Below are 23748 nucleotides of genomic sequence, written 5' to 3' on the forward strand. Positions count from 1 at the left end.
AGGCCACGCTCAGCTTTTTAGCGCAGAGCAACTTCCCGGAGTCTTCACGGAGACTTCAGGGTTGTCTACCGCTGACGAAGCTTCTGTGAGAGAAGCGAAACGTCCTTTTTTGCTTTTTTTGTTTTTTGTTTTTTTTTTTTGTTTTTTTTTGTTTTTTACCCACAGGTACAGATGACGACTGACAGAACCCTTTCTACGATGGAACTTTCCTGTACGACTGAGAGCCTCCACAAGCAACATTGCTCTTGAAAGGATGATGGAAAAAGATTTTTTTTAATAATGAAGCTAAATACTGTGGCTGGGTCTCTGGGGTGCCTGCCTGTCCATCAAATTGGAAATGACACAACCCAATAACTCTTCAGTGAGCTGACTATTTCTCAAAAGGGGCCAGGGAGACTGGACGACACCCTAGACTGGTCACCAGCCAATCACAAGGCACGATGACCATCCACACTCACATTTACACCCCCACGAGCAGACACCGTCAAACACAAATTGCATTTTTCCTGACATCAGCCTTGCTGCAGAGCACAGGTAGTGTGTTGATCCTTGGCGTATTTTGACAAAAGCGTGTCACGTTGTTTTAAAATGTGAACAAAAGAGAAATGTCGATAAACGCCCCTTCAACGGTGCGCCACGCTCACCACATCACGGAAGACCACGGCACGCAGGCGGTTGATGTCCACATCCTGCAGGAGGCGATCGGGGTCCTTGATGGGAGACAGCTGAATAGGGACACGTTGGATGCAGTGAGTGTAAAAACTGGCGCATGAAACAAAAGGCAATGAAACACTGTCTATTTGAATACCAAAACATGTCATTTGGCTGGGTCTGATCGCAAAATGCTAACATATAATTAACACCATGGATGGAAATTAAATGAGCTACTTTATAACCCACAAGGTTTGGCAAAATGCATAAATAAACGAGAATAAAACATGATATATTTTCACACCGTGTTCAATAAAATGTCATTTTGTTTCACAGCTAAGAGCAAGCTCAATGCTAAATTATATCATACATACAAACAAGTGCTACTTCAACACACAAGAAGCAGCATCGCACGTATCCAAAGACAATTTGAACATTTGAACACCAAAATCAAACCAGATCGCATATTCAAGCGCAATTAGACGGACAGGCATATGGTGGGCTTCTTCGGGGACCTTCTCTGCTTCTCCTTTTCTTCTCTTAATTATGCTGCATGCACATTCGGTGGACAGCAATTCTAAAAGTGTTCAACGGCTCCCTCTGGCGGTACGCAAAATAATTACCGCCCAAGTACAGTTCAGTTCGATTGAACATTTTAGTGCAATGCATTTGCATTCAATATTGAGGAAAAGTTTCTTTTTAAATTCGCATTTTGCTGTACCTTTTATTTATTTGTTTATTTATTTATGTGCAACACATTCGAATTAAATCGTTATTCGACAAGTAGCAAATCATCATCCAGCGGGGGACGCAGGAGGTGAACGGCGACGGGGTTTTACTTTCAGTAAATCAAGAGCGGGAGAGCGCCAGTGGTCACATGCCCGTCGCACGGCACGTTTTTCTCATTTTTCCAATTATTAGTATTATTTTATTGATGATCAAATGTTGTCATACTGGACCTCGTGGGGACTCACAGTATTTGGTGGCATGTCCTGGCACTTGTTGTTGGTAGCGAACGGCATGTTCCCGCAACCACCGTGCCGCTGCCTGCACTCCAGACAGCTCCTCACTGCCATGCAACACACTACGCACGCACGCACGCACGCACGCACACACGCACGCGCACACACACACACACACACACACACACACACACACACACACACACACACACACACACACATTCAATCATCTCAGTCTAAATGAAATGCTGATAACAGGCAAGTACTGCCATGACTTCTGAGTTCAATTTGCGCCGTGACTAAGCAAGTAACTCAATTCATTTGCATATCAAATCATCACACACAATGGTACCGATGTGTATTTTGCCTTTTAGGGGCGTGGCCTGGTGAATACGGAGCTAGGTCAGGTTGGTGATTTTCGAACATCTGCTCCCTGCTTCTTGCCAAGTGTTTTGAGCTTACCGAGTCTCAGGCACTGACGCATGAGGCCGCCGGACGACATGTTCTTCTCCGCCTCAATCTCGCTGAAGTTGAGCGAGCTGGAGAAGACCAGCACGTCCACCATCACCATCAGACGAGACAAGAAGGTGATGGCCGTCTCCGACGACATGCCCTGCGTCGCCTCGATGTTCTCCACCTCGACAGGAACGAAGAAAACAAAGACAAAGTTGATATATTATGTCTTTATATATTCACATGTGATTGCATTATTATTATTATTATTATTATTATCATTATGAAAACCTGTCGGAGAGGAAAAAAAACAGGGCTCATTCATAAAAAAAAAGCAATGCTTTATTGTACCCTTTGCCACAACACCATGGGGTATCTAATAGGGCTGAAAAAAAGTATTTCAAACAAATCATGTTGTGTGCAGAACCCATTCGCCCACTAGGTGTCACCACAGCCTCACAGTGAGCACGTACAGACGGAGAAGTCGCGGCTGAGAGCAGCGGCAGGATGCCACCGCAGGCAATGATGATGTTGTCCACCATCTGCGAGATGAGGTGGATGGTGTTGTGGACGAAAATGATGTTCTCACTGCTGTTGACAAAGTCCATGACAGACTTGCTGGAATGGCTGCGGCCGAGAGAAAGAAAGAGCCGTTATTGTACCCTGTTAAGCGAGCTCCCCGTGGACACACGCCAATACGTGTGTGCGCGAGCGCGCGCCGACCTCCTCCAGACGTGCACGTCGCTCTCCAGGGCAAAGAGCAGGTCGGCCAGGAGCCTCTGGTGCAGGGCCGACCACTTGAACTCCGGGATGCGGAACATGGTGGTGCGAGGGCCCGGGCTGAACTGACGCCTCTGCTGCTGCTGTTCGTACTCCCGCTCTGGCAGGGCGCCGTCGGCCCGCAAATCGGCTCTGTCCGCCGGACTGCCAAATCGGCTGTTTAGGCTCTGAAAGAGAAGAGTCGTTTGTAATGCGGACAAAGAGAGGGTTGAATGACGGTCAGATATGATACTCTCATAGTTAGATGATTAGATGGTGAGTTAGAGTTAATGGGGCTGAAGCTGAGCAATTCATCGAACCGTGATTGCACATTTGGTGGCCAGGATTAAATTAACACGATCGTTGGCGATATTTCCATTTAACATGCAGGCTTAGCTACGAATCTAATCAAGCACTTTTTCAAAGTCTAGTCAATTTTCAGATTTTTTGTTTTTGTTTTCATCATTACTTCTAACATGATAATCTACTTTTTCCAAAACTCATATTTTCATTAAAAACTTTACATGTTGTCTGTTGAAAGGTAGAGCAATAAAAACGTTTTTCCCTCACATTATGGATAACGTCATCACGTTAATTATCGTGATGACAACATTGGTCAAAACATTTGTGATTTTCATTTTGGCCAAAATTGTCTAGTTATTTTAGTTGAATGGATGGATGGATACTAGTTATCTTAGCATACGAGTTGTTTAGATAGATGGATGATACTCGTTAGCTTACCATACTAACTGGTTAGATGTATGGAAGGGTGCTAGTTAGCTTATCACACGAGCTGGTTCGGTGAATGAATGATGATGCTAGTTAGCTTAGCATGCTAGCTGGATAGCTAGCTAGATAGATAGATAGATAGATAAACTATGTTTGTTTTATTCAAGCCGTTTCATAATTTTTTCTCGCGTCAGGTAAAACTGCGTACGCTTCATGAGAAATGACAGCACTGAGTTCATTCACAAGGAATGATGAAAATGCAACGTGTCCCTCAGACGACCTCCCTCCCAGGCGGCATGATAATAAATGACGACAATAACAACAACAACAACAACAACACTTCAGTGCTGCCAATATACATGAAACGAATGAGTCAGCAAGGCGCAACAAAAAGCATCCTGTTAAAATGCATCAGCAGCAGTGAATTGAACACAAACTCAAAAAGTCATTTCTTGATCATCAGCATCATGGCGGGAATCCACAAAGGCAGCATGATGGCATCGTGGTAAGCACGTCTGCCTCACGGTCAAGAAGTACAGAGTTGGAATCTCGGCTCAAGTTGGTCTCCCGACATGTACAAATTTCCAAGCTCATCTGTCCGTGTCAAAAATTGGAATGTGGCCCTTGCTTCCCCGCGTCTGGAAAGCGCGTTTGCATTCCTTCTGCAACATGACTGCTTTTACCTTTAGGAAAAGCAGCGTCGTGAATGACTTTGATTCTCAGCATACGTGTAATCTAACCTGCGTGGTTGTCCTGGTTTGAATCTTTATCTCCTTGCCGTCCTCCGCTGCGTCTGAGGGCTTCTCGCTCCCGCTCCACAGGGCAGAAACGTCGCCTTTAGAGGGCACCGCAACGCTTCCCTGGTCAGCCACTGGGGTTGAGGCCCCCTCCGCCGAGTTGATGCCCTGGACTTCGAGCTCGTCCTTTTCCAAGATGCCAGGTAAGGAGGCAAAGTCAGAGGTGGCCAGAAGGCGCAGATCTTCGCCCGGTTCCAAAGGATGAGCCGGGTGCAAGTCGGGCAACAAAAAAGCGCTGCCCTGAAGGACGCCGTCTTTGTCGTCGTCCAGCGAGATCAGAGGAGCCGAGATCCGCCGGTCCGCCGGTCCGTTCTTCGGCAGCATCACGGCGCCGTAAACGTCGTCCAGCAGAGAGCCCACCTCCATCAGCGGGTCCATGTCGTCCATCTTCACCTCTGTTGCTTCCACCTTCTCCGCTTTAATGTCCACGAGGAGGTGCTGGACTTCCGCTGCGACGCCGCCCACCACCGCCGCCGCCGCGCTCTCCTCCGGCTTCCGCCCGTCGGCCAAGGCGTCGTGCGAATCGGCGCCGTCGCTGCCCGGCGAGCGGGAGCTGCCATCCATTTCTGCGATCTCCACCGAGGCCGTCATGCCGGCGGCCTGAGCCGACAGACCCGAGATGGTGCTGACCGAGCCTTTCTTCCCTTTCTTGATGTTCACCTCTTCTTGACGCTGGTATTCGTCGTACATCTTGGCCAGGTACTCCTTATGTGCCTCATATGTCACCTGCGAGGCACCGTATACACAAATTCGGAAATAAGTAGTGCAGTAATCCCTCATCTATTGTGGCGGTTACGCTCCAGACCACTCCCGTGACAAACGCAAATCGATTTGGACCGGCTCGCCTTGGCAACTGTCATTTTTTTTATCACTTCACTCATGCAGCGGCCGGTGTGTCAGAAGCTCGCTCGCAACTCAAGTCTAAGCTCCAAACGCAAAGCCAAGTTGATTCCTTTGGTGGGCTAAATACTGTGCAAGCGTGTCTGATGTTTTGTCCTGTGAAGCGCCGACGGATCCAGAGAAAGCCTGGACATGCAATCCTTGGATCAAATTCTTCCGAAAGCCAATGTTGGTTTTCATGGCAATGCAGATGACACACAGCGAAACTAAACCAGTAAAAAAAAAAAAAAAAAAGCGCTCATTTTTTTTGGGCAACGGCGATAAGAGGATGTACTCATTCCCCGCAGTGCTTCATTCACGTCTTTCAAAACATTTTTAAATGGTGTCCAAAATCTTGTTCTTGCACTGTACGTTCATTTCGTAATTTAACTGAGCTATTTTTTTTTTTACTTTGCTTTAAGACATCTTGAGCTCTTGTTTATAAATGTTTAAATGTCTTTTGAATCGTCACCTTGTGTCCGAAATGTGCAACAAAAATAAAGCTGCTTTGTTTTTTGGGGGGTTTTTTTGTGGGGTTTTTTTTTTTTTTTTGTGACTTACCTTGGAGTGCGCGATGGAGAGCGTGTCCACCCACACGCGCCAGCCCCCCCACTCATGCTTGATGGCGTGGTACAGCAGGATACGGAAGATGTTGTATACCATCTCGGTGACCTTCTGCTCGTCCGGACTTTTTGGGTTGATGTAGCCCAGAGAGAACATCCAGTCCTGCCACACCGAACACTGCAGCAGGCATCTGCGATCCGGGATGGCGCAGTCAAAGGTCAACTATTAGAGCCAGGTCGACATTTTGACGCGTGGTTACAAGGCTAGCACCTTTACGGCGCATTCCTTTTTTACTTGCAGTACCCTAGGCGAGAATTTCATGACAGGCCAAAGTGCTCCGTTCCATTTTAATGCGAAATACAGTCCAAAAAAAAAAATATCTGCGTAAGCTCAAAATGCACGTTATCTGACAATACAAAAGTAAACAGCAATCCAGAACACAAACAGGAATCATTACTTCGCCCTCTTCAATCTGTGCATTTGGGAGAGGCCAATTTCATGCGGTGTTTTTTTTTTCTTTTTTTCATGCCATGTTGCCCAATTGTGCCACTTGACAGCAAAACATTGGAACACTCACACGTTAGCACAACAATTAACTTTCCTTTCTGCTGCTTTTCTGCCAGTGATTGCAGCAAATGGGTTTTAAAAGAGAGGGGGAAGGAGTTGAACAAATGCATTCTGATGTCAGGATTACAAGGAAGAGTGGGCAGAGAGTTGGAGGGCGGGGGGGGGGGCGGCAGGGTAACTGCAATGATTTTGTTTTATTTGTTAATTAACACTGTGAGGCTTTTTCATCTCTCGCAATGGGAAAACTATTTAACGAGTCTTTTTACGCTCACATGAGCCTCCAGCGACAGCCCAATGTCAAATGTATACTTGACAACAATAACATTCTTTGCAAATGTTGCCAAAATGCCCGTGAAATTCTTTTATCAAAATCGCACAATCCATGAAGAATGAACACAAACTTTGAGCCCTATTTTTTCCAGCCTCATTTTTTTTTTCAGACAGTTTTGAGGATGTAGGCCTGTCTCATCCATACGAGACACGACTCACCTCGCAACCTCCTCGACCGCAGGGCCATCCACGAGCAGGCCGACGTTGCCATGACGACCGGGTGCAGAGCCAGAGCGTTTTAACGTGGTGGGCGGCCACGACTTGCCCGTGCTCGAGGGCCCGTCGAGACAAGTGCATGCTTGATACCGTCACTTGTGGCGGCAGCACTTCGTTATAGTCACGCCGCTATCCCCCCAACAGTTGCGACTGGTTTCGAAGGCGGTGAAGGTTGCCCTCGCGTCAGAGTTTGTCAGAGTTCGTTCAAGGTCACCCATGTTTGTTAAACGCTCGCCAGACATTTGTCCAGACTTTTCTTGTGATGAGAAAAACGTTTTTTTTTCTTCCTTACACGCAATAATAAGGCTAATCCAATGCCGAGAAACGAACAGCATTGAAGACGTAAGCAAACGCGCCTGTCGGAAGATGATGAGATGATCAATGCGAGCCCGGCGCAAGCTTCCCTCGCTCCTCCCTTGACGCGACGATCAGGAAGATAATTGAGGGAGCGTGTGCGAGGGAGGAAGTGGCTCTCCCGCTTACCGTCTGTTCTCTCGGCTGCTGCTGAACAGTTTGATCATGTCGGAGAGGAAGAGGCGGCGGATGTCCATCAGCTCGGCGCTGGGGGCCGAGTTCTTTAATAGGGTCGCGATCACTTTGAGGATCACTGTTTACGACGAGCCCACAAACACACAAACAGGGGGGGGGAGCGCTTCAGACCTCAACCGACTGTCACGCCACAGTCAGGAAACAAAAACACACAACAGTTGGCCCTGCTCGCAGTGCGTTCAAATCAAAAGCATAATTCACGCCGTTGAATAATGGAAACAGGGAATGAGTCATACGAGAGATGATCTTGATATTGGAAGGATATCGCTGACGTGATTGCTGAGCGAATGATTCATTGATGTACCGATTGTTAATAATGAACACAAATAAATACATACATGGAGTTTCTTTTATGAATGAAATAATACTGCATTTGTGTTCTGTTATTGTTGATCATTAAATGTATTTCAATTTGTGAACCGATTCGGTCATAAAAATGCTACTTTTGTTTTTCTTATTGACAATAAATAACGGAAACATTTTTCAAATGAGATCAATAAATACAAAATGAAAATGTATTTTTGATCATAAATAATAGAGCAAATACTGCAGGAGCCAAGATTAATGCAGCAGCTCGGCGGCTCAGATTAAAGAACAGAGCGAGCCGCGTATCAAGTCCGTCCGTCCTCGGCCCACCTGCGCGTCGAACCGGAGACTTACTTGGGTTCTGAATCCTGACAGTGGAGTCGGGCTCGGCGTGCGGTTTGTGGACCACCTGCGTGCACACCTGCTCCGTGAGAATCTGACGTGGGAGAAGAAGACAACGATGGTCACGCTGCCGTCGGCGTCGCGATTGCGCGGCGACGCGGCTTACCTCGTACAGCGTGTTGTAGGTGGTCACGGTCATGCCGCCGCCGCCGCCGCCGTGCAGCAGGAGCTTCTCGCCCAGGAGGGTGAAGAGGCTTTGGGTGTGCATGATCTCCACCTTTCGTCTGTGTGGAAAAATTATTTTGAAATACACTGCCTTTATTTTGAAAATGTTATACCAGATGTTTTTTGTTTGTTTGTTTTTTTGAAGTCAGAATCACTTACTTGTGTCCCAAATGTTTGAGGAAGTAGGCAAGCACTTTGAGGGACTGCACTTGAATGCTTTCACTCTTGGATGCCAGAAGTTTGTAGAGCACCCTGCCAGACACACAAAAGACAAAAAAACAAAACAAAACAGCGGAGGCGCTTCTGGGTTGATTTTGCCGCCATGATCGCTTGACTGTGATCAAGTTGAACAGCTAAAGCCCGGTCGCGGACTCACCGTATTCCGTTTCTCTGGTCGAAAGCGGGGATCATGGAGGCCGGGTGCTCGGACATGAGGGCCACCAGCAGCTGTAACACGTCGTGGAGGTTCTCGTCCTACAGACAAAATTGCACAGGAGAAGGTCAAGCTTTGAAACCTGCAGTGCATCTTAGTCAAGTTCATTCACGTTATTGCTCAGGGATGGCCGATTTTTTTTTTTCCCCTACCGAGGGCCACACACAGACAAATGGATGTGCCCATGGTGAATGCAAGCGTGTGATCTTTGGATCCGAAAAGTTGGATCACTCCTGAACAATTTGATCCCCTCCTTAGTTTTAATTGTAGTCTCAAATGCTGTTTTTTTATCCAAAGGACAGTAAATGGTCATTTTGTTGGCAGCGTTTTTAGGCTGCATAGGTGGGTGCGTTCTGGATGAACCAGCAAAAATTCCCGCATTCTGAAGAACTTGTTCAAAGTCTTCGCAGATGAGTGTCAATGCTTGGAGCTTCAAAAAAGATCAAATCAAATATTTTGATCAGGGGCGGCAAGGTTAGTATGTCCAGCACGGCCGCGACCCTCATGAGGATTAAGCGCTGCGGATAATGGATGGATGGATGGATGGATAATTTCATCAATGTCAGCTTCCGGTAGGAGCGAACTACCGCACGGGGAACCGTGGAGGAGTCTTGGGCAGCTCAAAAGTGCCCCAACAAGTGAAGACACATGCCGCAGCGTACCTCATGCATTGTTAACAAATAGTTGAGGATGCTCTGGAGCTCGTCTTCCTTCACACCTCGGTCCTGAAATTCAAAACATGGGAGATGTGAATTAAACATCGATAGGGGACAGTGATACAGAAAGGCAAATTTTCATCAGCGAATGCGGCAAGAATGACAAATCCTGTACCCCAAAATCTTTTTTTTTTTTGTACGGGATTTCTTGTGTTCGGTCTTGGATTGTACATTTTTTTTTGCTGCCTAATTTTCACTGCCATTTCACAAAACTCTCATCTCAGCCACACTCGAGCTGATCGGCGCTTATCCGGGATTGCTTTTCCTACTTCGCTTTTGTGACGTCACGGGAGAGGGCTTGTTCTCACATCAGAGCTTGACGACGGTGCCGAGGTATTGCACCTCTGGCTGTTGTGAACCGTGATTTACAAATCGGAATCGTCCAATCCTACCCGGTTTGTATGATGAAAATGTGCACGACAAATATGTACGTCGATGGCATTAAAGCGTTGGATTCTTTGAGTACATTCTAAAAAAAAAAAAAAAAAAAAACAATACAGCATCAAACCGGTAACATTTCGTTTTGGGCAATAGCTAGCTATGTAGCTGCCTTGGCGCGCGAGTGATCCAGAGGGGTTTCTTGGGACAGCAACACGAGGTGGGGAGTGAAATGAGGTGACGTTCAACTCTCATGTGCCGCTTTTAGACGACACTCCGGCTTGAATATGGCTACCGTGAAAAATAAATAAAACACGCCAGGACAAACTGTGCTTCTATTTTGAAGCAAGAGCTTGGCAGGAAGATAAAGAAAGGAGACGAGCAGACGCCTTTAAAGGCTAAGACAGAGTCGGGCTCGTGGGGGGCTTTGAGGCACGGAGGCGGCTGGGAGATACCTTCAAGATGAGTTGTTTGAGAAAGAGAAGCATGGAGGCCCGCAGAGAGATGATTTCTTTCTGGGTCGGCCTTGGACCATCTGGAGCGAAAGCGAGAGGGAGAGACAAAGAGAGAGAGAGAAAGAGAGAGAGCTGAAGCGCAGCAACATGCACATAATGTACAGCCGCCACGCTTGTTTACATTGCTGTTTTCTTATTTTACTCTTGGTTGGTTTTAACCCATAAGAGCCCACGGTGACACCAGTGCGGGCAATAACTAACTAGCTATGTGGCTGCCTCGGCGCGCGAGTGATCCAAAGGGGTTTCTTGGGACAGCAGCACGAGGTGGGAAGTGAAATGAGGTGACGTTCAACTCTCATTTGCCGCTTTTAGACGACACTCCAGCGTGAATATGGCTACCGTGCCGATTCGAGAGAAAAAAAAATAAAGATAAATAAAACACGCCAGGACAAACTGTGCTTTGCGGAATTACCGTTTGAAGTCACCATAATGAGCTATCCATGCCTGGCCGGCATTTGGAAGAAAGGGCTCCATATTTTACACACATTTTCCACGCTTGGCTTCGCCTTGAACAGGATTTTTTTTTCCCCTTTTTAATCATATGAGGTTGTGATTAAAAAGAAAAAAAAAAAGCACGTGAATCAACTTTCCAACATTTACAACATCCTGAACGTGGAATGAAAAAACAAGTCGTGTCGCAAAGGTGATCCTCCGGAAGTCTAATAAAAAGCGACCGTGCACAACTCCACCTTGGCCGTTCATGCGGCGACAAAGCCAAAAGCCACAGAGCTCCGACAAACAGTAATCAATGACGAGGCTCCCCGGGGACAAGGCTACCGGTTAAGCATCTCGCCGGTGATGAATAGAGAGGAGGGGGAGAAAAAAAAAAAAACACTGTGCCCTGATGAGAGTCTGACGGGGAAGAGCTGATAAGAGCATCATTAGCGGCCGCCGATGCGTCGGAGTTATTCACAAGCAATTATGTTCAACAGCTCAGCGCGGCTCTTGTTTCTCCCGATGGCAGATTATACGGCGCTCCTCGCATCACCTCCCCTTTTTAATTATAAGAGGTTGTGATGAAAAAGAAAAAAAAAAGCACGTGAATCAACTTTCCAACATTTACAACATCCTGAACGTGGAATGAAAAAAACAAGTCGTGCCGCAAAGGTGATCCTCCGGAAGTCTAATAAAAAGCGACCGTGCACAACTCCACCTTGGCCGTTCATGCGGCGACAAAGCCAAAAGCCACAGAGCTCCGACAAACAGTAATCAATGACGAGGCTCCCCGGGGACAAGGCTACCGGTTAAGCATCTCGCCGGTGATGAATAGAGAGGAGGGGGAGAAAAAAAAAAAAACACTGTGCCCTGATGAGAGTCTGACGGGGAAGAGCTGATAAGAGCATCATTAGCGGCCGCCGATGCGTCGGAGTTATTCACAAGCAATTATGTTCAACAGCTCAGCGCGGCTCTTGTTTCTCCCGATGGCAGATTATACGGCGCTCCTCGCATCACCCAAGGGCAGGCTGAGTTTATTGAAAAATGATTTATTTCCGTGTGATTAATGCAGTCATCGCCTTGGGTTCATGACGGATGGTGGTTATGTCACGGCATGGACGGAAATCAAAGCCTCCTGCAGGGTCTTGGAGCCTTTGATGGGGCTTGCAAAAAATTGGACAGTGGCAGCGCCAGAATGGAACATAAAACAGTTCTGAATTTGTTCCTCTGCCACCGACATAAACTTGTTATTGACTGTACATACAGAAAGAGAAAAAACAAAAATGGCCCATATGCCTTCTTGTTACACCGAGAACCACCGTCGTGGATAAGATTCAAGTACAGAAGTGCAGTGGGCCCAAGTGTTCAGCAAAGACGAGCCATTGATTTTGATGCCGTACTTTAAGGAGCTGTGAGGAAAATAACAGCAGCGAATAAACGTTTAAAAAAACAGAAAGATTATAAAGATTACATGTCAAAGTTTGGCACTAAAAAGTTAAATTCAAATGAAGTCTAATATGTACTGACATTCACCGGGGACCTGTTCATGCATTTTTGCCTTTTTGCATCATGCTTTGAATGGAGTCCAAAAATGGCGCCATCTGGTGGACCAAATTGAAACTAAAATAAGTCACAAATTTGCAGTTCGGCGTTCAGCTTCGAAACAATCCTCCGATCTTTGTGATCTGTTTTTGTGCTCGGGCCAAAGCAGTAACAGTATCGCTTTGCCGCCATCTGGTGGCATCCAAAGTTAATTACAAATCCTTCCACGCGGGTTGCCAATTGTGGATTTTCGCCATTTGTGCAAAAAATGCTTTTGGCGGAACAAAGCCACCTCCGATTCAAAGTTGCTGTTGTCATTTACGAGCCCGCACAAATGGAATATGAACGTCGACAAAAGATCATCATGTCCGATAACCATACTCCGAATGACGTACATTCTGTGCGCTCCTCGGGACTTTGGAGGTGTAAATATTGGCGGTGTCAAGCAGGGACACTTTTGAAAAAGCACCACAATTAACCGTCCGTGAGGGTAATCCATCAGGTTGAGCATCAGTGAAAGCCTTCAAGCGACATTAGCCCTGGGAGGGCGCAAAACGGCGCACGAAGACAGCGAGAGCGCGAGAGAGGCGCCGTGACGAGCAAAGCGGCTTTTCATTGCTCATTAGCGAATGACGGCTGCGCGACAAAGGCGGAGGGGCCATCGATTGAGACAGACGACGCCGTGGCTCAAAAGGAACTCGGGGAGGCTCAAGCCCCCCCGGGGGCGGCCAAATCCTTCCACGTGGGATGTCAATTGTGGATTTTCGCCATTTGTGCAGAAAATGCTTTTGGCGGAACAAAGCCACCTCCGATTCAAAGTTGCTGTTGTCATTTACGAGCCCGCACAAATGGAATATGAACGTCGACAAAAGATCATCATGTCCGATAACCATACTCCGAATGACGTACATTCTGTGCGCTCCTCGGGACTTTGGAGGTGTAAATATTGGCGGTGTCAAGCAGGGACACTTTTGAAAAAGCACCACAATTAACCGTCCGTGAGGGTAATCCATCAGGTTGAGCATCAGTGAAAGCCTTCAAGCGACATTAGCCCTGGGAGGCCGCAAAACGGCGCACGAAGACAGCGAGAGCGGCGCCGTGACGAGCAAAACGGCTTTTCATTGCTCATTAGCGAATGACGGCTGCGCGACAAAGGCGGAGGGGCCATCGATTGAGACAGACGACGCCGTGGCTCAAAAGGAACTCGGGGAGGCTCAAGCCTCTCCGGGAGCGGCTGCCGTGGCTTTTGCGCATAACGGCATGATATACGGCTTTCATTTGAAAGGCCTCACTATTAAAAACCCGAGGCGGGGAGCTTCGACATCCTCCCCGTGTCGCTATAATTGAACACTTCATTACCTGCGCCGCTCTCTCTTTCGAAGCGTCTTTGTTTGCTCATTTCTCAGTCGACGATGACGGAGACGCCAAATCAAGCTGAGGATTAATGGAGGCGGGATATAACGCCTGCAGGAAGAAAGCCATCCCTTTTGAGATTCGTCTTCGCGCCCGACGACGACTTGAGTCTTGGTGCGAGGATCCGTATGCCGTCCATCTGCTCCGATTCGCTTGAGACTGCTGCGTAACGACGAAGGTGTAAACCGGCTTCGTTTGCGCCCTAAAAACAAGACAAGCTACGCGGTCGACTTCCTGAAACGCGCTAAAGTTGGTCAAGAAAGCAATGACCGTGTTTTCACGACTATAGGGCGCACTTTTGCCCTCGTCGGAGTCGTTCATTTGCTAAAAAAAGATGAAAAACGATTCCGAAAAGGAAAGGAAAAAAAAAAGATGATTAAATCTGTGCTACTGCTGCCCTCGTCTGAGACGTTCATTTCTCAAAAGAAGAAAATGTTCATGTTGCACTTGCCTATAAACATGTTAAATAGTATTTCATATTTTTTTCATTGAATATATTACTGTTCGTTTTTTTCAGAATCTTTCATTTACTGGAGAATTAACAGCCAGTGATTTGCTTTCCAACATCATGAAGCTATTGATCGAGCTCTCGCATTAGCTTTTATTCTGTTTGTTCAGGTGCAGCTTAAGTTGTAAGCAATGAACATATTGCACTGCAGCACATCCTAATTGGCAATAAAACGTGAGATACGCGAGCTAAATTGCACCTGTGGTTTTAAAAATCGTTTTACGAGCTTCCATCATGCAAGTTTCCTTTCACACAAAGACTCAAGACCTCATTTGTGAAGCTGCGAGTGTGCCGTTAGCATTACACAGCTAACCCAAAGCTAAAAAGGTCACCGCCATTCTTAGCAGGGAATCAATGAAAGAAATAGAGGCCTCTGCTCATCTCTGGCAGGACCTGTGGGAATCCGTCTTCGTCCCGCACTGTCAGACGCTAATGTATTCCGAGAAATTAGCCGTGAAGCGTGTCGCTAACAATGGAAGAAATCACCCCGCGACAAGTGTTACGCGCTCAAGATGAAAGCTTTCACCGCCAGGGAGGTGATTACATCACGGCAGGCCGTGGGATGAATAAAAAAAAGTCACGGGTGATAGGATGCTAATAAAAAAAAAGGAGAATGAGAACGGAGAGTGAAAGTGACAGTTCAAGGACACTTTCACCACACTGCTGTGACTGACTTCACTCCTTTCACCGCCACTGCTGAACTCACTCTGGAAGTCAACTCAAGTGTCTTTCTGGAGCACTTTAAAACAACCGCCGCTGGATACAAAGTGCTGTACATGGAGCAAAAACAATTCATACAAGAACAAACAATAAAACTATAACTGAACAAGAGAGAGAGCAGAAAGCACAAAAACAGTCAAACTCAAAATGAAGTCTCATGCGAAGTTAAAAGCCAAAGAAGAAAAATGATGAGTTTGAAAGATAGGCAGCGAGGTGACCGGCAACGGAAAAGGCTCGATCACCTCAGAGTCACCGCTTAGTTCTCAGAACCTCTAATCGTGTCTGCTCTGCAGACCTGAGGCACCGGGCGGGTCCGTAGTAGGGGTTTGAAAAACGATTTGGAAACAAAAGAACTCTAAAATGTGAGCAAGCGAAGGGATGCCAGAGTCGGAGTGATGGGCTCCCTTCTTCCAAGTACCAGTCAAAAGGCGAGCAGCAGCGTTATGGACTAACTGGGGACACTAAATGGAGGATTGAGTGAGACCAAACACCATCACCTCTGTCTTGTTTTCATTGAACTTTAAGAAATTTAGTGCCATTCAGTTCTTGATTTCCTCCAGACAGCTGCCAGCCACAAAGTCAGCCCTCAGTTCCCACACACGGGATCTCGGGTTCAGGCTGGACCTGAACCCGAGACCGCTTTGTCGACTGTCTTAGTGACTCTGTCGGTGCTGCTGTTTTGGCTGAGCAGTTATCATGTGGGCTGGATGGAGATGCCGAAGCGAACTCACCGAGACCCTTTGCGGCGATGCCGCTGCCGCCTGCCGGGTTGACGGCCCAGTAGTAGTACTTGAGCGTATGCATGAGCTGGAGCACCGTGCCGCCACGCCGGATGGTGCTGTCGATGGCCACCGTGCCGATGAATTCGGAGGACAGGTACGTGTACAGAGACAGCTGGATCTGCGGGGGACACGCACATGAGTTGCCGTTGCCGGGAGGAAACTTGTTCAAAAATACAAATTAAAAAGACAGAGAGAGCGAGAGCGAGAGAGAGACTGGGGGCAGCTTGGCAAATACAGAGATGGCAAAAAATATATATATATGTCGTCGAATTTGTGAATCCAGGGAAACAAATGGGTGGGGCTTTTAAGTATCAGCCACTTAAAAGTAAACTTCAGAAAGTATGAGCCGTGTAATTGTTCTTCACGCGACACTCCCCAAAACATTTCTTGGCTCCAAGTGTTGCTCGCTGCCACCATTTGACACCGGCTCGCGCCGCCGGCCAGCGCAGGAGACGGTACGGCGCGTCCTGAGGGACGGCGCCGCCCGTGGCGCTCAAAGTGCTCTCACCCACTTCATTACCTCATTGTTTGTCTCATTTTTCTCCCTCTCGCTCCGTCTGCCGCCGCTCCCCTTCCGAGGATAGTGGCAGGCCAGCCTCCAGACAATTTTGCATTTATTCACCCCCTCATATTTATTCATGGCGGGTCGCAGCAGCAGCAGCTGCTTTCTGGAGACAAGCGTGTTTCCAACACCGCTCGTGTGATAACTCCTTTTCGGAGCGACACGAGTTGGCCCGCCCGGGCTCACCTTGGCGGGGGTGTGGATCCAGATGGCGGCGTTGAACAGGATGTGGTCGCAGAGCTGCTTCAGTAGCGCCGCCCCGTACGGCAGGCCGTCCAGATACTTGGCGAAGGAGAGGAACTGCTCCAGCACCGACCTGCTGATGTGTGCGCGGGACGACTGTGGGAGGAGGCGACAAGGAAGTCAACGACTGACACGGAAAAGATAATTGCTCACGGCAAGAAAGTGGGACGCGACTCCACTGGTTGCCATTTTTCATTTCTTGTCAAATAAAGGCGAATCTAAAAATGAGAGACAATTACAGACAGCCTCCACAGATTCAAGGCTCGCTTTTCAAAATATTGCGGAAAAACTCATCCACTCCCATTTTGGCTCTGTCTTATCTAAGACAAGGTCTTGGCCACGTGCGGCTACAGAGCCGCATGTGGCTCTCGGCGGCTTTGGAAAATAAAATCATGACTATTTCATCGCGGTGCTCCATCGCTTCCATCACGATCGTCTGATTCAGTGAAACTCCTCTACAACGAAACCTTCATGGGTGAAAATACCCACTAGTGTGAAAAAAATCTTCATGCATTAACACCATTCCCACTTTCCTGCCACCCTGTGACTGTGTGTTTGTGTGTGTGTTTACATCTGAGATCAAATTTGCTACAGTGAAAAACCCCCTGTTGTGAAAAATTTCTTGCTGTAAACATGATTTTGTTGTAGAGGAGTTTCACTGTACATCGTCGACAGATGTCCATCAATGCCTTTCATTGCCAAACACAAAAAGCGAGAACCTGCGGCCCATACGTTGCAGCCTGCAGCCAACTGGAGAGTATCCTTGTGGGCGGTGTAGCGTCTCATTTTGGATCGATTCTTTGTCCCATTCAATAAATGGCTGAAAGCCCATCGGTGACGACGGCTCTCCTTGCCCACCTAGGAGGGCATGACAGGAGCGTAATCGCTCCCAACAAGTGTGACTTTGCATCGATGGTTCACATGCGCTTTGCCGACATCTGTTCTCTGCTCTGCTGGGGATCCGGCAAAAGACGGGAGGAGAGAAAAATGAGGAGACGGCAGAAGCGAGGGTGGCGGTTTAATCATATCTTGAACAGATGGAGCCATACGCCAGGGTGTGAAATCTGGCAGCGGGTCGCAAGTGAGGAAGGGGGCGGGGGAAAAAAAGGCCACTTCCACGCTGCCTGCGTGTGACTTTGTGTCAGCTGGCGAGGCCCCGACTGACAAAGTGGTGCGATTCCTCAGGAAAGCAGGCTGGGGAGTCTGCGTCACAACGGCGTCGAAGAGAAAAAAAAAAAAAAAAAAAAAGACAAATGTTTGCGTTACCTTTTCGAGCAGGTAGCCAATGACCAAGAAGCCTTTTCCGCCCAGCATCTGCTCTTGCATGGCCACAGAGCTCTGAAGCAACTCCACCAGGAAGGACAGGAGGGTAGCACTGCCAACAGAAAACCACGCACCAATTGCTTTGTTGGTTTATGGGTTTTGTTTTTTGTCCCCTTGAAAAGTTCAACATATTTTGCTTTTCTTTTTAGCAAAGTGCAATGTCAATGGTTGGTCTTCTGTTTCGGAAAATGGCACTTTTTTTGAAGCAACTTTTCTTTTTGGGAAAGTGCAACAGTAATTGTCTTCCTTTTGAGAATGTGCAACATCGGTGGTTTATTTTTTTTATTTTGGAAAGTGCAAAATCAAATCTTGTCTTTTCAGAAAGTGCAACTTTTTTTGTTTACTCTTTTGGAAAAGGCATCATCAATAGTTTATTTTCCTTTTGGTAAGTGCAACATTTTTTTTTTCGCACAGTGCAACATTAATTCAGTTTTCTTTTGGGATTTTTTTTTCAGAAACCATCACATCAAGTGTTTGATTGTATCAAAAGTTATTTTTCTTTTTTAGAAGTGCAACATCAACTGTCATCTTTCTTTTTTTTTGTAAGTGCAATATCAATTGCCTGTTTTTTTTTTAGAATGTTCATTTGTAGGACACCATCTGGGTTAGGAAACCAATCACCATAAGGATGTTTTGTTCAATTCTTCCCACTTCCAGCACCCATCGTCTCTCAAGTCTTCTGGACAAAACAAACCCGTCCGGAAAGACTCGATATGAATGCTGTTCTGAGGGACTTTCTGGAAAGAGGCTGATGTTGCTAATATGTGCGGAGAAGGTCACCTTAAGGGCTTCACGTGCGAGTAGAATGCAACGAGGAGCCACAAAAGGTCGGCTAAAGGCGCCTTCTCCATTGTTGCATTGATGCCTTTGGCTGAGTGACAGCGGCGGCGAGCGGCGCTCCGTCATCGGCTTTGCCGGGGCATCCTCCGGTGGCCTCCGCTCAAGCGCAACAATAACAAGGACACAATCGCTCCGGCGCAGGCTGGCCCGGAGATGCGCTGCGCGCATACAAAGTCGCGGCGCGGGAGCGTCGCCTCGTCTGTTTGCACCGCGCCAAGTCGCTCGTTCACTCGGATTAAAAAAAAAAAAAAAAAAAAAAAAATCAAATAAAAATGATGCATTCAGAAAGGCAGGAGTCTTGTAAAAAGATGACCTTCTCCAAGTGCAAGTCAAAGACAGAATGCCTCCGTGTCGTCTGCGTTTATCTCTCTCATGCTTTCTTGATGTGCAACTTTGTGTGCAGGATTAAGCAAAAAAAAAAAAAAAAATTCTCAGATAACATTTGTAGCTGTGGATCGAAGGAGTTCAAACCGACAAGTTAACCCCAGCAGTAAACAAGTAGGTGTTTTGCACCACAAAAAAATAAAATAATAAAATGATACATGTCTAATGGTGCAGCAGTTTGTGGCAAGCCTTTTCATGTTTTGTCAGTTTTGAATCACTTGGCAATGCTCATCACCGCCACCAAGAGGACTGGAGTGGAACATCATGGATTTGACAAAGGCCACATCCACACAAACACGGTCAAGTTGCACGAGGGCAGATTTAACAAAATTGTCACTTGCAAATAGTTTCAGTGATTATCCGAAAAATATTTTGGGATCTGTCACCGATGACAGTCCAGCCAAGTCCGTTTCTCTGAGGTTGCTATTGATAGGGACATTATGCGTTGGACTAAACTACCAAAAAGGTACGGTTGTTTTTTTTTCTTTTCTTTTTTTCCTCATACTGTATACGCAGTAGTGTGTTGCGGAAAGACTCTCCAAACGGCAGCGCCGGGAGGACAGCGAGCAGAGATAAGAGACGACTTCAGAGGCGGAGCGCTTTGGCTCGCGTGGGCTCTCTGGTCAAACTGTTGGCGCCGGACCAGCATGGAATCAGATCAGAGCTCCGGCGCCATCCGCGGCTCAGCTTTGGAGTGGCCGGCTCAGGAGGACGACGGCTCGCGACATTAGCCAATGAGAATCATCAACACATGGCGTTACTTTGCAAGATGGCGGTCCAGCGGAAAGTCCAACTGGCTGTTTGACGTTATTCTGAAACTAAATAAAACAAACATTTGATGGCGAGGGTATCTGTATGGCTCACAATGTACGAAGCAGCTACGTGTGGGGAATTCGTTTTCAGAAAGAATCACTTTTCAGAAATCAATCAACTTTCACTTGTGGAGGCAGCGCGTGTGCTCACCAGACGCTGGTCTCCACTTGGCTTTCATTCAACTGATGGTAGTCCAGCTGAGCAAAGAGTGGGAAGAGAACCTGGATGCCTCCGATGGAGTGGATGGCCCGGTGGATGGAGTGAGTCACCGTGGCTTTTACATCCTGGAAAAAAAAAAAAAAAAGAATCACGATCTAAGCTATATATCTCCATCCGAGTGGAAATGGCTCAGATGGCACCGCTGGTAGGTAAGCAAACTCTGGTCAGAAAACTGGCGAAATGGCTCCAAGCCTGACTTCCCTGCCGCCGGACTTGTAAACGTTGTGTGTGTTTGCAAAGAGTTTGAGTGACCTGAAGCATGAGCGCATGTGGCGAGTGCACAAAGATGGAGCCGTGCTCCTTGGGGGAAGACTCCAGACAGAGCTGCGCATCGGTGGCTTGGGCGTTGTAGGCCAGCGCCACGGCGCTCGCCAGCTTGCCGTCGTACAACACTTGCTTGTGATGCTCGGCGAGGTGGATGTCGCTCTCAGACTTGAACTTGAACGTGCTCTGGGGAAGAAAGGAAACCAAACGAGGGTGAAATTAAAATATCAGGAGAGGCGAATGAGGACGGGAGCCTCTGCGCTTTTCATGACATGCTCGCATTCACGTGGGTTGATTTCATTCGAAACGCACGCTTGCGTATGACAGTTTACCCAAAAGACATTTTCTGGATAGCCGCGCGCGTATCGACTCATCGACCATTTGACATATTGGAAAAACGGGACACCGGTTAGCGCTGCATCCTTAAATACTTTTGACAAGCCAACAAAATATGGACTTTTATTTATTTATTTTTTAATATAGCTTCGAGCAATGATGTAGGGGCACGAACGCCTCCTTTTTCATGGCGGCGACTCAAAATGGTCATTTTCTCCTTGCCCCTCCTCCCTGATCTGGAGAGGGGGGGGTGCTAGGTGATGATAAGCCCATTGGATGTCGCTGTACGGATTCCGCCCCGATCAACATGGATATGATTTGCGCCGACGCAGTTGGAAAAAAGCTCGGTCGACCACTCGGAGGCGCTGCTCGGAAGATGTCTTCATTGGGTTCGGAGGGGGGCCCGCCTCTCGCCCTGCAGCCCTTTCATCTTGTTAAAGGGACTTTGATCTCGTTCGAACTAGCATTGGACACAACAATAGTGGGTACAATTTGCCCGCTCGGCATCCACTGCAGCCTGGTCAGCCGGTTGGCGATGAAAATAAATGTGACTTGACTTGACATGTGACACCATACCCAATTTATTGTCGTGCATCCGTCTAGGATACATGCGTGCAAACGGGGCTCATTTGTACAAATTCCCAAACAGACGTCAAAGTGCCCCTGAGCTTGCATCAATGTTTTTCAGGGTTTGGTCACGTGACGTTCACAACGTGAGCCCGAGGGTACTCTGACGTCAATTTCAGACAACAGTAGGCGGGGGTATAATGTCAAAATGGCAGCCAAGCTTGGTAACAGACCAAATTACGTTTCTGTCTTGAGGCACTGCTGTACTTTTTTTATGACTTTTATGACTTGAGCAAAGCAGTACTTCATCGCTTTGGACCTGAGCACCAAAAAAAAAAAAAAAAAACAACAACAAATGCAGAAAATAGGTTCTAAAAATTTTTCAAATGTGTGAATTTGCAAATGCCAGACTGAAAAGATTAACGGCTTCACAGAACATTTGTCGGCTAGACTTGTGAAGCATATGTAATAATACGGATCTGTCAGAGCATTTTATGTTGCTGGATTTTTTTATGATGCATTACTCTTGCATTTTGCTCGGCATATTGTGCATTTGCATTTAAAATTGTGTTTGCCACCTATTGCGGATCCTGAGACGCATTGCCGGCGCAAGACCAATGACTTTTTTTCTATTTTATATTTCAAATCGTGGAGACAATACAATAAAATAATCTGAAAACAAAGTGCGATCTTATTTCACAAATACATTGATGTATTAAAAAAAAAAAAAAGTAAGAGAAACTAATCTCATCTCAGACTATTTCAGCGAGAACACACGTGAACATAAATCAGCCGCTCGTCAACAAAAGCAGACGCCCGTTAGGTGTCGAGAACGAAAGGAGTTCATCATCAGAGTGGCTTCCCGGCTGCGGAAACCCCCACAAAGACTTTGCCGGAACACAAGCTGGAGTGTTGAACCGCGTCTGACGTTGTCTTTAAGCCCGCCGATGAAAAAGCGTCAGGGTGAATTTTGTGCTCAACTGCCGCGATCAAGATGGAAAAGAAGGCGTCGCGCGTGCCATCGCCGAGTCTCTCGCATCTTTTTCAAAAGGCGGCGACTGGCGACGCCGTCCATGTGTGGAAGTAATGAGCTCAGAAGCTGTGGCTGAAAAACAGCCGGAGGCATCGGAGCAGGCAGTCCATTGGCCACCGAGTCCCGCCCCCCCTCCTCCAAAAAACCAAGACTCCAGAGTGTATTGAGTCACTTTCTGTCCTGTTGCCAGAGGCCACCGTTGATTGCGGAGCTTTATCCCTGTGATGCACTCCAAGGAAAAGTTCACTTGACAAAGCCGAGAATTGAACACCAGTGAAGGGGGGGGCAACGTGAGTTTCGTGGAACTGACAAGCCAGCAAAAGACGAAAAATCTCAGAGGTACGACAAGGCAGATGTGGTCCAACGAGGGCATCCTGCACAGACGGTGCCGTGAAAAAGTATTTGCTTCCTTCCTGATTTCCGTGTTCCAAGCATTTCACATACAACAGGTTGCAGTTCATCAACCCAATTTTAATATCACACAGAGACAACCCAAGGAAATACAAAATGCAGTTTCTTAAATGCCAATTTAATTTGTTAGGGCACAAAAAAAAAATCCAAACCTACCTGTCACGATGTGAAAAACTCATCCCCCCCCCCCCCGAAACTACTACTGATTTGTTTTATGCAAGTGCAATATTGTCCCCTTAAGAAAAAAATGCAGCGTCAGTTCGAGGCAGGCAGTTTGAGGAGTCTGACTTTCTACGGTATAAAACAACTGACTAAGGCTATAGCTAGCCATGTCATCCGCTAGCCAGAGGTTTAGCTGAACTGTGTTTGTTTACGGAGAAGCAATTGACAATGTGTTAAGATCAATTTGTGGACTGAGCTTTTAAAAAACGTTGACACAAGCGGAATACATCGATTTTTTTCAGTCCCCGCCTCAATTTGCCAGCTAGGCAGACGCGGCATTTCAAGATGCAAAACAAGCCACTGCAATTTGTTTCAAGTTGAGAAACCACATTGCGCGCGTGTGCTAAATTCATCAATTTGCATCCACGCCGCCCCCAGGACATGCCTAAATGAGCTGTGCGGCAGCGTTGCCCGTCACCTCCCACATCTGTTTGCCTGAGCAATCAAGTTCGCGTCTCGCCGCCCCATTTCTTTCGAACTCAAACTCGGTCATCTTTGTCTACGGCATCCGGCGCTCACGTAGAGACAATCCGCCATCCAGTCAACAATCAGCGCCATAAAGCGAAAAGAGCCCTTGAGCGCTTCGCGAGAGGATCCGTCATGTCATGGCTTCATTGTTTTGAGCGGCCAAAGCAATGAGCAATAGTTTGCGGCAGTGCTTTGGGGCTGGCAGCGTCCCAGAACTTGAAATTCACCCTCGCTCCAACCTTGAAACAAATAACATACATAAGCAGGAGATCATTTGTGGGCTTTTTTTTTT

The 23748-nt window shown here is 47.2% G+C and overlaps 1 protein-coding gene and 1 long non-coding RNA gene across 2 annotated transcripts in view; one reads left to right on the top strand and one right to left on the bottom strand.

Annotated features, from left to right (window-relative positions):
* Positions 1-20605, bottom strand: part of LOC109513661 (neurobeachin-like) — a gene marked incomplete at its 5' end in the record, with an annotated part of 140511 nt that extends 119906 nt beyond the window's left edge. Inside the window, 19 exons of the mRNA XM_019866240.1 lie at positions 645-725; positions 1626-1735; positions 2076-2250; positions 2540-2693; positions 2790-3013; positions 4295-5077; positions 5792-5984; positions 7391-7514; positions 8117-8198; positions 8271-8388; positions 8489-8581; positions 8706-8803; positions 9425-9487; positions 10312-10391; positions 15721-15889; positions 16520-16672; positions 17843-17951; positions 20087-20220; positions 20408-20605. Of these exons, the coding sequence (XP_019721799.1) occupies positions 645-725; positions 1626-1735; positions 2076-2250; positions 2540-2693; positions 2790-3013; positions 4295-5077; positions 5792-5984; positions 7391-7514; positions 8117-8198; positions 8271-8388; positions 8489-8581; positions 8706-8803; positions 9425-9487; positions 10312-10391; positions 15721-15889; positions 16520-16672; positions 17843-17951; positions 20087-20220; positions 20408-20605 (3141 nt within the window). The remainder of the gene's footprint in view (positions 1-644; positions 726-1625; positions 1736-2075; positions 2251-2539; positions 2694-2789; positions 3014-4294; positions 5078-5791; positions 5985-7390; positions 7515-8116; positions 8199-8270; positions 8389-8488; positions 8582-8705; positions 8804-9424; positions 9488-10311; positions 10392-15720; positions 15890-16519; positions 16673-17842; positions 17952-20086; positions 20221-20407) is intronic.
* Positions 6848-7175, top strand: LOC109513663 (uncharacterized). The gene is made up of 2 exons (XR_002167841.1): positions 6848-6911; positions 7052-7175. It is a non-coding gene; the product is annotated as an uncharacterized LOC109513663 (long non-coding RNA).
* Positions 20606-23748: the final 3143 nt, after the last annotated feature.

This window comes from Hippocampus comes, unplaced genomic scaffold, assembly GCF_001891065.2.
Source record: "Hippocampus comes isolate QL1 unplaced genomic scaffold, H_comes_QL1_v1.1 scaffold11, whole genome shotgun sequence".
NCBI lineage: Eukaryota > Metazoa > Chordata > Actinopteri > Syngnathiformes > Syngnathidae > Hippocampus > Hippocampus comes.